Below are 13,465 nucleotides of genomic sequence, written 5' to 3'. Positions count from 1 at the left end.
AATTGAAATTATCATCTGAAATGTTGACATTACATCACTGTTTTGCTTTTTTTAGAGCAATAATGATATTATTCAGTTATGGAGTGATAAGGGGTATGGGGGTCGATCACAGTCAGTTGATTAATAGCAGCTTTATGCTTAATTGTTTTTGTATGGATGAAGAGGGGTAGTTCAGATCTTCTTCAAGCCTGCTGCTCAAATAACTGGAACAGGATCAGGCTTTACATGGCTAATACTAATGATTTATAAAAGGCTTGGATCGGGCTCTGTCCTGATCATGTGGATTTGTTTGGGAAATCTCTCAAAGAAACTTTTTTCTAGTATATGTCACCCAATGTTCCATGCAAGAATAAGTCTGGGAAAAATCTGATGTTTAGATTAAGAAAATCTGCAGAAAGAAGCTACGCGTCTATGTATCTGTGTATTTATGCGTAAGTTACTTGACATATTTTATGTGTTGAAATGTTTTCCATGTCTGTTGCACAATCCTGACAGCCTGTATCTCCTGCAGGTGCTACTCTAGTATTGGGAAGGTCCAGGACGCCTTCATCTCCTATCGGCAATCCATAGACAAATCAGAGGCCAGTGCAGATACCTGGTGCTCTATAGGGTAAGGATCACTAAGGCTGGAATTCCATTCATTTTTAACAGTCTAAGTATCTGTGCCACAGACTGTAGATAAATATATGCTGCTGTTTTTAACTGTAGGCTTGTGAATGGACATTTTGGAGTGACCTAACTCCTTACTTTTTCTTTTCTATTGTTTTCTTAATCTGCCTTTGCTTCAATCACTTTATTATTCCTTATATATCCATTGCATGAAAAAAACACTTCTTCTCACCATTTTCCTCTCATCCCATCCCTGACCTCCCCCCTCCACAGGGTGTTGTACCAGCAGCAGAACCAACCCATGGACGCTCTGCAGGCCTACATCTGTGCCGTGCAGCTGGATCACAGCCACGCCGCCGCCTGGATGGACCTGGGCACGCTCTACGAGTCCTGCAACCAGCCGCACGACGCCATCAAGTGCTACATCAATGCCACACGCAGCAAGGGCTGCACCAACACCACCGCGCTAACCCACCGCATCAAATGCCTGCAGGTGGGTGGAGAGAGAAATGAGAAAGATCAGACAGTACACAGAGGTTTTAGTGCAGTCGTCTACCAAAACTAGCATTTACAGGTGTGCCGCACCTGTAAAATGTGGCTAAAATAGATACAAAGTGAACCTTTGTTCAGCAAAAATGGCTGCTCTCAGATGCACACTGCCAGCATAGATGCTATAAATTAAAAGGAGGGGTGTCTCCTAGTTGGTTTTTCTAACAGAAGTCAGTAAAGCAGTTAAATGCTGCAAGGAAGTGTAGCCTCCATCACAGCTTTCCTATAATATGGTGTATAGTGTCCTGTCATTGTATTTGGTGTACAAGCTGTTGACTTCTAGCATTTTAACAGAGCTTAGTTGGGACAGTTTGGGACATCCCTAATTGATTGCAGGTAGAGGACATGCAGTGAGTGCCACAGGATGTAGATGGAAGAAGAAAAGGCATTAACAATAACAAATAACTGAATTGCTCCAATGTACTGTACATAATGTGGCGTAAACCAGGTGTTTAGGATTGCTGGAGAAAGTTTGACCAGGTCCAGTGCAAGCTGATGGTTGTCTCCCTCAGCAGCAGCCTCTTCCTTTCCTGAACCTTCCCAAACTTAAAACCCCCTTCCAGCAGCACAGACTACAGCTTCTAAGGGGTTGTCTGTTGTACAGCCATCATTGTACTCTCCTGCCTCTTCCTGTCCTTTGTTAACATCCCTGCAAGGCCACGACTGTGTTGAATCAGTCCATATATTAATCCACAGGGATGTGATTATCCTATTAGGCACAAAGGAAACTTTTGAATCCAGGGAGCTGAACTCAAAATGAATTCAGGATTCAAAATAGAGTAAAATCCAGGAGGGGTCTGGTGCCATTTTATTTTTTCTGGGCTTTATTACCTCTCATTCTCTCAAGACCTTAACTCATGCCAAGCTCAAGTCTTTGTTGCTTAAGCTGTGTTTCATAATATAAGGGGAGGAAAAACAATTACTGTAGCCCCCTTGAGGAATAATAGGAATAATTTACCTTGTTTTAAGGATTATTTATGGGACTTTTCCCTTATTCTTTCATAGATTAAACAGCTGGGGTTCTGACAGTCCCCATATCTCATGTGTTAATTTATTCATCTATATTTTTGTCCAAGCAATGTCATTTTCCTTTACATATGCATGAAGGAATGTTGCATTTCCACCAGTTATGTTAGCATATATTCATGGCATTAAGACAAGCTCAGCTGCTTGTTTTAATGGACTTGTAATTGTGTTTGGGATTACTGTTGCTGAATGTAATACCTCCTTTGTGTGGTTGATACTGTACATGACATAGGTATGATAGCCAGCCAAGACACAAGTTTGCATATCGTCAGTTTTCCAACTTAGCCTCACTTGTTTTGTAACCTCTACCTATTTACCATTGCTGATCATTTCCTTGTTTTGAGGTCATCGTTTTTTTAAAAGAAAGCCTTGTGTTTTATTATTTTTTTGTTTTTTCACGTCGTTTTCCATTCCCCTAGGCTCAGTTGAGTAACCCCCAGCTCAGTAGCCTACAGGGTAAAAGTAAAATGCTCCCTCTTATTGAGGAGGCATGGAGTCTGCCAATCCCAGCTGAGCTAACCTCCAGGCAGGGAGGCCTGAGCAGTGCACCACAGCAGGTGAGAGACCAGATAGAGCAACTTACACCTACTCCCCCCACCCAACCCAACCCCACCTCCCTCCCTCCTCTTCCTTCCCCTCCTTTTGACTGAGTGCACACTCAGACACATAGGCACTCATACACATAATCGTAATGTACACACAGACATATCTACAGGTCAACGCAAGCGCATGCACTGTTGTACACACTGATGGGTAACACTTGAGCTTAACTCCACCTTCCACACTGTGTGATGTCTAAAGAAGCCAACAAAAACTCACAATGAATTTTTCTGCTACGTCGTGCATCACGATAACAGAAATTGAATAAGTCACGCTCAGTTTCAATTGGCTACACTAATGCAGCCATGGCAGCTTTATGGCATCTGTTTTAAATTAGGAGGTGTCCAGCCAAGTGTTACCCAAGTCCTGCACTCCCTCTCCTCTCCACAGCGCAGTAGTCACTCGGCTTCACCCATCACGCTCAGTAGAAGTAAAAAAATAAAAAAATAAATCAAGGCTTTTCTTAATTCTTTCCCATTCAATTTCCTTCTATTAATCCTGTTCTTAATCTGACGTGGTATTCAGGATTACACCCCCCTGCACTTCATTGACAAATCCAGTTGTAGGAGGTAAACTTGTTGAACCTGGATCACACTTGTTTGTTGTTGTTGTTGTTTTTTTTTTTTGTTTGTTTTAATCTGCTTTGGTTTACACTGGGAGAGATTGCCTTTCTGAAGAGATCAAGTGCTGTAATACCAAGTCAAGTGGCTGTGTTTCTAATTCTCACACTCATTGACGTTTTTGGCTTTTGACCCCGGCCCCCCACCCCAGTGTGATCGGTGAGGTCGTGCTGCCGTAAAGCGCACCCAGGCTTCCTATTGGCTCTGTCCAACTCCCCCTTCTTCCTTCCTCCCTCTCCCTCTTCCTCCCTCCTCCTCCCTCCTCAGTAGTTGACCTTAGATGTCCTGCAGCTGCTCACAAAGCCCCAGCAACGCCCCCTAGTGTTCCATTACCACTCCATTCATTCATGCTCATCATACAGTAGATGCGAGTGCGAGTTCTGGTGTGTCCATGTTTGTGTGCGTGTGTGTGATTGTTGTTGTGTCATCAACTTGTAGCATTGGAATATGTTGATTTAGCTGCTTTGACTTGGTGAGAGTCAATTCACTGTGAGACCTATTCCAGTGTGAGTGAGTTTGGAACGGGGATGTTGATGGATGGATAGGTTTAAAATTGGTCAGATGTGACTTCATAATATAGATACATAATGAGAAAATTACACTTGATAGTTAATAAAACACATAGCATTTTTTTGGTTGCTCACTTTTTCTAATGCAACATGTATAAATGATGCACATTTCCCACTCTTTCAGGAAACAATTTTGAACTTAAAAAGAAAATAACTGAGTTTTTGTGAAACTAAATTCCTGAGCAGTCACATCTGGCTCATATGGTCCCTCAGAGGTAACGGTAAGGCTCTCAGTGTGTGGAATGTGTTGTAATCTTTGGCTTTAAAGGTTGAGTTATGCTATCGTGCCCTCAAACAGCTGCAACTCCCCTTATATTGTCTGAAAGCGTAAAAAGCATTACACTGAAATGCTGTGCAGACTTGTATTAAGAGTCATTGCGATGAGTTGGAGTGCTGCAGGTGTTGATGAGAAGGCTTAGTGGTGAATTTCCACCAGCATTCCTCTAAACAGGAGAAATGCCCTGGGGCTGTTGTTGCCCTATGAAGCAACACCTTCAGATACACAGGAATGTTTTGCTCTACATGTCCTGCTTGTTTGTTTAAGCACCAACATAGAATGACAGTATCGTTCTCCTTTTTTTCTCCTCCTTTTTCTCCACCCCCTGCTTTTCTTTGCCCTCTGACCCCTCCCTCTTGCTGCACTGTTTTCTTCATATTTCATTTTCCCTCCTTTCACCCTATTCCATCTCCTTCTGTCTCTCCATGGCCTTTATATCCTCCCTCTTTTTCTTCTTTTTGCCTGCGCTCCCGCCAACCCCTCCTCCAGGCTTGTAAGCCCAATCACAGTGCAGAGGGCGGGGGCTCGGGTCAGTCTCTGCCCCCTCACGTGGGCCCGCTAAGCCAAGCAGAGGACCAGTCCTGCCCAGCAAAGAGGAGGAGAGCCTCCAGCCCTGCCAAGGTGAATACGACAGCGACAGCATCATCAACTGCATTTCTCTCAGAAGTTACAATCATGCATTTTAAAGTCTGAGTCCTTAATTTGACTGTTACACCTTACATGTACTCTTCCAATCTTCAGGGTGATTCATGGGCCAGTAATCCAGCACAGCCAGTTCCCAACTGGTACCTCTCCCCACAGAAATTGCAGGTTGGTAACAGCTCACTATCTCCATATTTAATTTTATCAATAATCATCTGAGCAGAGACCCCATCCAGTTTCCACTCTCCGTCTTTATCAGGTGCTGGAACAGTTGCGGAGTAACAGGGCCAGCCTGAAGCCGCCGCAGCTTCAGATGTTGGAGCAGCTGGAGGCTCAGCTCACCATGATGCAGCAGCACCAGCACCAGGTAAAAATCTGTAGTATCACACACACACACAAGATAAAACTCTTATTCAATATTGAGCTTTATCTTAGACTATCATTTACTGTTAAGATGAATAAACTCACTAATTCAGAGCGTAAACACTGCATAATTTATGGTCCTACACTAGTATTCAGATGTGACTCAGGCTACTCAAATCCTTTTGGTGTTCGCTGCCATGTTTGTTTTGTTTTTTTACAGATGAGACAGAATGCCTCAGGAGGTCAGGTGCGCCCCTCTCTCCCCAATGGCCCCACCTCCAACTCCCTCCCCTCCACGAACCCCAGCCTCCACCAGACCCGGCCCCACCTGGGACCCCACCGGCCGCTGTGCCCGCCGCAGCCGCTGGCCAACGGGCCCGTGGGCGCCGGGCCACACGGACCCTCAGACTCTCTCCCCGTGGGTGATAATAGTAAGAGTGTCAGTAACAGTAGTAGTAGTAGTAGTAGTAATAATCAGCCAGGGCCCACAGACACAGGACCCAACGGAGACGTGCCTTACCTGCAACCTGCCGGCAGCGGCGACGCAGCACTGCTACCTCACACCTGCACAAGCACGCAAACACAGGACGCCACGCCGCGACAGGCCCTGCACCTAAACTCCTCTCAGGTCAGACATCAACCACTACTCCTGTGGGTTTTTTTTTATTTTCAGTGCCAGTGACAGAGCAGCCACATGTTCAGAATTATTATTATTAATTAAAACTCCCCCCGGCAAGTTGTCTGTCGCTCAGCTAAGAAATGGATATGGATATAATTCTGTTTCATCCTACTGACCTACTTGGCTCTGTTGTTAAAAAAAAAAAGCTGTCAAAAACCATTGAGGAAATCCATCGAGCAGTTTCTTGAAACAAGCAGTGAAATCCCTCTCATGAGACTCCTGTACTTACTCCTGTAAGTATGAAGGAGCCAAGAGATGTAGACAGATGTAAAAATAGAAAAAAGTGGGGCTCCCAACTCACATTTTAGGCTCTTGTTTTGACATTATAGCCTCTTCATTGACACACAAGACAAGTCGCCCCATCTCTCTGTTTTACTTTGACTCTTAACAGTTGTTCTCTTCTTCCCTCAGGGGCTTCAGAAGGGGTCTATTCCACATGCGACAGGCTCCAGCAGTGAAGGGACCCCCTCTCACTCACAGACCCCCAACTCCACCGCCCCTGTGCACCCCAACAATCAGGTTGGACATTCCACTAACGCCCCATCGCCACGGCAGCAGCCCCACAACCACCTCCCATCCCCTCCATCCCTACCGCCCTCCTCTACCTCAGGTGGAGCAGCACCCGGTGCGTCCGCTACCAAAGATAGCAACACCGCAGCCGCCCTCGTCACGGCAGCCGCGTCCCTCGGCAACGGAGGCTCGGAGGGCAAGACGCCGCCGCCACCAGCTGACGGGAAAGCGGCACAGGCAGGCGGCCTGGCCAATCACGTCCACTCGGGGGATGGTGGCAAGGTGGCAGAAGGTGGCGAGAAGCCGAGCCTTAGCGCAGACAATCCTAGACTATCTGCCCTGCTGGCAGGGGGGAAGGGCCCTGAGGAGGGCGAGGGACCGTTAGAAGGGACTGCAACCACAGCATCCGCCACGGCGGAGCCCCACAAGAAAGTCAACAACATCCACCCGGCTGTCTTGCCTTCCACCCCCCACGCGCAGGGCAGCTCGGCTGCCTCCTCGCCCATCTCTGCCATATCCACCGCCACACCCTCACCCAAATCCTCAGAACACACCCAGACAGGCGCCCAGAGTCCTGCCGCCACGACCACCGCCGCGGCCACCACCACATCTGCTGCACCAGCTGTGAACGGTAACGGCAAAGGAGGCATCTCTGAGGACTCTCAAAGCCCGCTGAAGGCTGAGCCGCCCACCGTCACCGGCCTCAAAGCTACGCCGCCCCACGGACACGGCTCCTCATCGTCATCATCGTCATCTTCAATATCCATCTACCCCAGCTCCACAGACGTGCTGAAGGCCTGCAGGTGAGACTCAACTGCCTCATTGTCTTTCTTTCACATCATGGTGTCCTGCTGATGCACTCAGGCACTACCCTGATTCCTCTTGGCAGGAATGATGGTCTTGGCAAGAAAGTTATTGTTTTGACAAATAACAGGCCTCATTCAGGCCATAATTTCTGCTGTGTGGCAAATTCCCTTAGCTTAGCTTTAGCTTGGCATCCTGTGATGTGGAGAGGATGTCTATGCTGTTTGATACGTTTCTTTCATGTTTTCCAAAATGGTATAGATGTAAGTTGGGTTACTTGACTGTATTTGCAGTCAGTGTAAATGAGAGCAGGAATCATTCGAGCTCTGCTTTTTTGTTTTGAAGATGTCTCCTCCCTGTGGAATAGCAGAGTAACTGCAGAACCAGAGGCAAATAATTATGTAACTGTAAACAACACTGAAGGCTACTGGGCAGCCTTGTTGCCATGCAGATATTATTCAGCACAGATTTTTCAGCTGAATAGCTTCCTCCATCAGGTTCCACTTATTTTGACAACTGGAAACACGTCTTTCTATATTTTACATTTTAACTGGTAAAAAGTGGCGTTCCACCATGTGTGTAGTTTGTAGTTTGTAACCTGTGTGTTGCCATGACTGAAAACATTTTCCACACTCCTTGTGTGCAGGAACCTGGGGAAGAATGGTCTCTCCAACAGCAGTATCCTCCTCGATAAGTGCCCCCCGCCCCGGTTGCCCCCTCCGCCCTCACCAGCCCTGCCCAAAGACAAGCTCAATCCCCCCACACCCAGCATCTATGTGAGTATTACCCAGAGGAAAACAAGCTACTTTGAAATGACTTGATGTCATTTAGTAGCAGTTTAAAAGATTTTTAAAAACTTGTACATCTTTTAACTTCCTGTTTTTTGTCTGATCAGCTGGAGAACAAGAGGGACGCTTTCTTCCCCCCACTGCACCAGTTCTGCACAAACCCCTCCAACCCTGTCACTGTCATCAGAGGACTGGCTGGAGCACTCAAACTGGGTAAATGCATTGCTTATAATAGCTAACATAGGATGGCGAGTGATCTGAGCATACTTTGCATTGTGTTTTACTGTTAACTAAACTCTGCTGTCCCTTCTTCTGCAGACCTGGGTCTGTTCTCCACAAAGACGTTGGTGGAGGCCAACCCGGAGCACCTGGTGGAGGTCTGGACCCAGCTCTCTCAGCCCGCAGACGAGAACTGGGACCCGACGGGCACCAAGAAGATGTGGCGCTGCGAAAGCGCCCGCGCCCACACCACCATCGCCAAATACGCCCAGTATCAGGCTGCCTCCTTCCAGGAATCCCTGCGGGTCAGTTGCGCTTAAATTCAAGTTCAGAGAGACTGAAGGAAATCAGATGATACTAAGAAACAATACTAATGTGTTTGTTTTCAGGAGGAGAATGAGAAGAAGGCACTAAAGGAACCCTCAGACACAGAGCCAGCATCAGCAGAGAGGTACCTAGTGTTGTTCTTTATCTTAATTTATTACATGGATTAGTTTTCTCCATTAAAAAGCTCCAGACGTGGATATTTAATTGGTCAGTTTGGTTTGGTTTGGCTGAATTCTTTTATTTTTGAAGAATAGATTTAAAACAACATCAAAAGCCAGACAATATCCAGTCTCATTTTTGGCATGTGAGCCACCACCCAAGTAATTACATTTCAGACACTATGTCATAATCGTTGGCAACCCTTCTCCTGAGTCCTGCTACATCCCTGTTTTGTTTATTTTCACTAAATCTATCATCATGTGTGTTGCTAATTATAAATTCTCTCTGTGTATCATCAGTGTTGCACGCAAAAGAAGGGGACCCTTAAAGCACATTAAGTTTGGAACCAACATCGATGTGTCGGACGAAAGGAAGTGAGTATGGATTTCATCTCACTGTCTCATCATCATGTCCCGAAACTGATGATTTAGTGCCCTTGAAAGATTTCAGATTAAAAGCTCTCCACTGTGAGCTCATAATCTCATAATGATTGTTCTCTACTAGGTGGAAGCAGCAGCTCCAGGAGCTCAGTAAACTGCCGGCCTTCGCTCGAGTTGTATCCGCCGGCAACCTGCTCAGCCACGTAGGTCACACCATCCTGGGTATGAACACGGTTCAGCTGTACATGAAGGTCCCTGGGAGCAGGATACCAGGTTAGTGCGCTTTCTGGGGCAAGTTTACAGTCTCATTATGTGGTCTGTGAGTCATGTATTAGTTTTGATGTGTAGATTTGTCCAGTGACAAGGTTCTGTTGGTCCCTCCAGGTCACCAGGAACATAATAACTTCTGTGCCGTCAACATCAACATTGGTCCAGGAGACTGTGAATGGTTTGCAGTACCTGAGCCTTACTGGGGAGTGATGAGCAACTTCTGTGAAAAGTAAGACGAACCAGACTGCCTCCACTTCCCACCTTCACCATCCTTTACTCCATGCATCCATCACAACTCCGTTTCTCCCCTCCCTTCTCACTTCCAGGAACAACATCAACTTCCTGATGGGCTCGTGGTGGCCCAACCTGGAGGACCTGTACGAGGCCGACGTGCCCGTCTACCGGTTCATCCAGCGTCCGGGCGACCTGGTGTGGCTCAACACCGGCACCGTGCACTGGGTGCAGGCCATCGGCTGGTGCAACAACATCGCCTGGAACGTAGGACCTCTTACGGGTATGCGTTGAATTAAGGGATATTGGTTTATTCTGCAGATATGGAAAAGTATATTTACCCAGGGAAAGGGCAGTAGTTCACAATCCTGTCAAACAGGAATTATATCTGATATCGTGACCTTTCCTGTGATGTTTGAAATGCTTTTCTGATGATTATTGACCTTTTGTAGCTGATTACTGAGCTGATTACAGCAGGATTTTATTTCCTGTCTACACCAGATGCATTTCACAGACATTTTTCAGTCGTGTCTGTGACTGAAATAAGAGGCTTCCATTTTAACCAATGCAGCTGTTTGTCCACATAATGGCTCCCACTGTACTTACTTCAGTCTTAATCTCTGCGTTTTCAGCCCACCAGTACAAGCTGGCTGTGGAGCGATATGAGTGGAACAAGCTGCAGAGCGTCAAGTCCATGGTTCCCATGGTGCACCTCTCCTGGAACATGGCTCGCAACATCAAAGTGTCCGACCACAAGCTGTTTGAGATGATCAAGTGAGCCACAGAATTGTTTGCATCTTATGTTTGACTCCACTCCTTTTTTTCTGCATTACCTGACACTGTGTATCATTGTTCCAGGTACTGCTTGCTGCGGACGTTGAAGCAGTGCCAGTGGGTGAAGGAAGCCTTGGCGTCGGCCGGCAAGGAAACAGTGCTGAGGCCGAGGACGAGGGACGAACCGGCTCACTACTGCACCATCTGTGAGGTCAGTAAAGCACACCGGGAACATTTCAGCATCAGGGGTGTGAATTTTAACAGGATTTCACATTTCTGCAGCTCACACTTATTTTCTAGTGGAGGATAATTGTCTCGCTGTGCGCTTGTTCCTGCTCACATGCTGAATAATACTCACCACCCTACATGCTGGATCAGTACCAAATGTATGAGGGGATAAAACTGATGCGTGTGTGTATATATAATCATCAAATGCACTGATATTTTAGTTGATTGTGGATCATAAGATCATAGTTTTTTTAAAAACTGTTTGTGGTGTTATTTCATCCTTCAGCTTTAAGGTTTGTCATACTGATTTTTCATATTGTGTATTGAAATTTTGTCACGAAAAAGATGAAATAATTTAGAAGTGGACAATATAAGGTTATATGTATGGAGGAAACCATGTGGTAGTTGTTAGTAGCACTTGAGCGAGACATTTATTTAACAGCTCTGCAGTTTGCTGTTCCATTGACACTGCATTAAAGGCAGAGTCAGTTTTTGTTTGAGCTAATTAGCGGGTGTGCTAATGGTTTTACTTGAATGCAGGGCTTTCAGCTGCTTCACAGAAATGTCTCCATATCCCATTCAGCGTCCGCTGTCATTGTGTCCTAGCAATTGTTCCATTACTCACTGTCTGTGCGGCAGCTCCAGGATCTGTCTGTAGATGACATCATCACTGCAGTCTGTGTCTGCTCTTCATCTCCATTCAGATTCACAAATCACAGTTACCATGCGAGAGAATTGACATGACAATTCTGTATCAGTGTGTTCTTCCTATAGACTGAAGTTATTCAAGGTTGGTGCCACTTCTTATACATGTGTTTGTGTGTGCACGTCCTTTGTAGGTAGAGGTGTTCAACCTGCTGTTTGTGCGCCGCGAGCTCCTGTCCAAGAAGCAGTATGTGGTCCACTGCCAGGACTGCGCCAGGAAAGGCAGCGCCACTCTGGATGACTTTGTGGTGCTGGAACAGCACAGGATGGAGGACCTGATGCAGGTCTACGACCAGTTCACATTAGTAAGTCAGCAGATGGAGGGAGACCCGGACTTGAGGCACTTGTGTCCTCTTTGAGAGCGAATGAAAAATCAGTGTATTTATGTAAAGTGGTAGAACAAATACTGATTGAAGACTTCCATTTTATTTTAGAGGTAATTAATCAAAATTATTGGCTTTAAAATACACATGGTTACTTAATGCTGCTTTGAAGCTACATCTCAAACGAGTCAGGGGTGTTTGAAATGTGACCAGAGAATGGGGTGTGGTTCAGTGCAGAAATTTTAACATTAGCTTAAAGCTAGGTGTAAATTTCTGCTATCAAGCAACACTTTCTAAGCCTGTGTAAACTGCTTTTTAAACCATTGAATTTTAAAATGAATATATAAATATTATATAATAATTAATATAAAAATTTAACAGTATAATTCCAGGCATAACTGCAATGTAACTTGCTAATAATAGTGATAAGAAAACACTTAATTACACTGCTTGTGTTTTATGTCTGTATCTGTTGACCAGAGGCCTCTGATGCATTCAATGACCTGACTAATTCTCGTGTTTCATCTTCCTCCCCAGGCCCCTCCTCTTCATTCATCTTCATCTTGACATTAGGTGACACCTCTTCCTTCTTCTGCTGTGGAGCCATGAAGCCCATGCACAGGAACTTGTATTAAGATTTGAGGAAAAAAAAAAAAAAAAAAAAGAACAAAACAAACATCTACATACACGGACCATTTCTGATATTCAGGAAAGCCAAGGCCGTCTCCCAACCCGCACCGCCGCCCCTCCCATATGGCTGGTCTCCATAGCGACGGCTGGAGGCTGAGTGTGTCTGTCTATGCAACCTGTTTGAAGTGCTGGGGCCTGGCCCTTCCAGAGGGGGGCGCCACCGAAGCTCGCTAACAGGACTTGTTTCTCTCCTCTCCCTTCCCCCTCCCGCCTCTCCCAGCCCCCTCTAATGACAATGGTTCAGCCCTGTTTTAATGGAGGACTTAATCAAAAACGGTTGGGAACGGGGGGGACGAGGGGGAGGAGCAGGATTCTTTAATGCGTGATTAAAATGTTTTGTAGATACTTGTTAACTGTCACAACTGGCAACACCACCCGTAAAAAGACTACTGACTTGACAACCTTTCTCCCTCTCGCTCCCTTTTTCTCTCTTTCCATTCTGGTAACAGGATAAAATGTTGGCTTTGATTTATAGATTTCCCCCAAATTTTTCTTCTGTTTTTCCTTCTAAAGAGCACTAGCCTAACTGGTCTTTTTCTATGGTAGATAGTAATTTTAAGACTCTTTGGACAGCAAAATCTCCAAAAAAATTTGTAATGTGAAGAGTTTAGGTTTTTTTTTTTTCTTCCTTTCTCTCCTTTTTTTCTTTTCTTTCGCTCTTTTTTTTTTTTTTTTTTTTTTTTACAGCTTTTATGTTTTATCTTTGTCTTTTCAAAACTATGACATTTTGTTTGTTTCTTAGGTAAAAAAAAAAAGAAAAAAAATTTAGGAAAAAAAACTTACTAGCCAAGTCACAAAGAAAATGGGTTGCACATAGACTTATGGAATAAAGTTTAATTTGTGATTTTTTGTTTTGTTGTTTCTAATCTTGATGTAAATTTACACTATTTATAAATACATATTTATTGCTTGAAAATATTTGTTGATGGAATGCTGTTATTTTTTCCAGAGTACCTGCCATTAAATTTGAAGGAGTTTTGTCATTTTAACACAACTCCTCTTACATTTTCTATATATAAATAAAATTGCTTAGCAAGCATTGTACAGAAACGGACATTTAAAATTGTTTTATTGTTTGAAGAATGTTTTATGATGAGTCAATAAACACAAAGTTGTCAAATTA

At 44.9% G+C, this 13,465-nt stretch overlaps 1 protein-coding gene across 2 annotated transcripts in view; it reads left to right on the top strand.

The window, feature by feature from the left end:
* Positions 1-13,465, top strand: part of LOC108872980 (histone demethylase UTY) — a 25,454-nt gene extending 11,989 nt beyond the window's left edge. The window contains exons 11-30 of one of the 2 annotated variants that reach the window (XM_018660946.2): positions 512-610; positions 883-1,102; positions 2,604-2,741; positions 4,740-4,871; positions 4,992-5,060; positions 5,152-5,259; positions 5,476-5,883; positions 6,346-7,247; positions 7,895-8,024; positions 8,144-8,249; positions 8,355-8,560; positions 8,645-8,706; positions 9,041-9,115; positions 9,246-9,394; positions 9,506-9,620; positions 9,718-9,905; positions 10,255-10,396; positions 10,481-10,607; positions 11,464-11,634; positions 12,190-13,465. In XM_018660946.2, coding sequence (XP_018516462.1) covers positions 512-610; positions 883-1,102; positions 2,604-2,741; positions 4,740-4,871; positions 4,992-5,060; positions 5,152-5,259; positions 5,476-5,883; positions 6,346-7,247; positions 7,895-8,024; positions 8,144-8,249; positions 8,355-8,560; positions 8,645-8,706; positions 9,041-9,115; positions 9,246-9,394; positions 9,506-9,620; positions 9,718-9,905; positions 10,255-10,396; positions 10,481-10,607; positions 11,464-11,634; positions 12,190-12,219 — 3,577 coding nt within the window. In that variant the 3' untranslated portion in view covers positions 12,220-13,465. The remainder of the gene's footprint in view (positions 1-511; positions 611-882; positions 1,103-2,603; positions 2,742-4,739; positions 4,872-4,991; positions 5,061-5,151; positions 5,260-5,475; positions 5,884-6,345; positions 7,248-7,894; positions 8,025-8,143; positions 8,250-8,354; positions 8,561-8,644; positions 8,707-9,040; positions 9,116-9,245; positions 9,395-9,505; positions 9,621-9,717; positions 9,906-10,254; positions 10,397-10,480; positions 10,608-11,463; positions 11,635-12,189) is intronic. The other variant, XM_018660947.2, reaches the window with a different exon arrangement.

Source organism: Lates calcarifer, linkage group LG7_2 (assembly GCF_001640805.2).
Source record: "Lates calcarifer isolate ASB-BC8 linkage group LG7_2, TLL_Latcal_v3, whole genome shotgun sequence".
NCBI classification, from domain to species: domain Eukaryota; kingdom Metazoa; phylum Chordata; class Actinopteri; family Centropomidae; genus Lates; species Lates calcarifer.
This window is presented reverse-complemented; position numbering and strand designations above follow the sequence as displayed.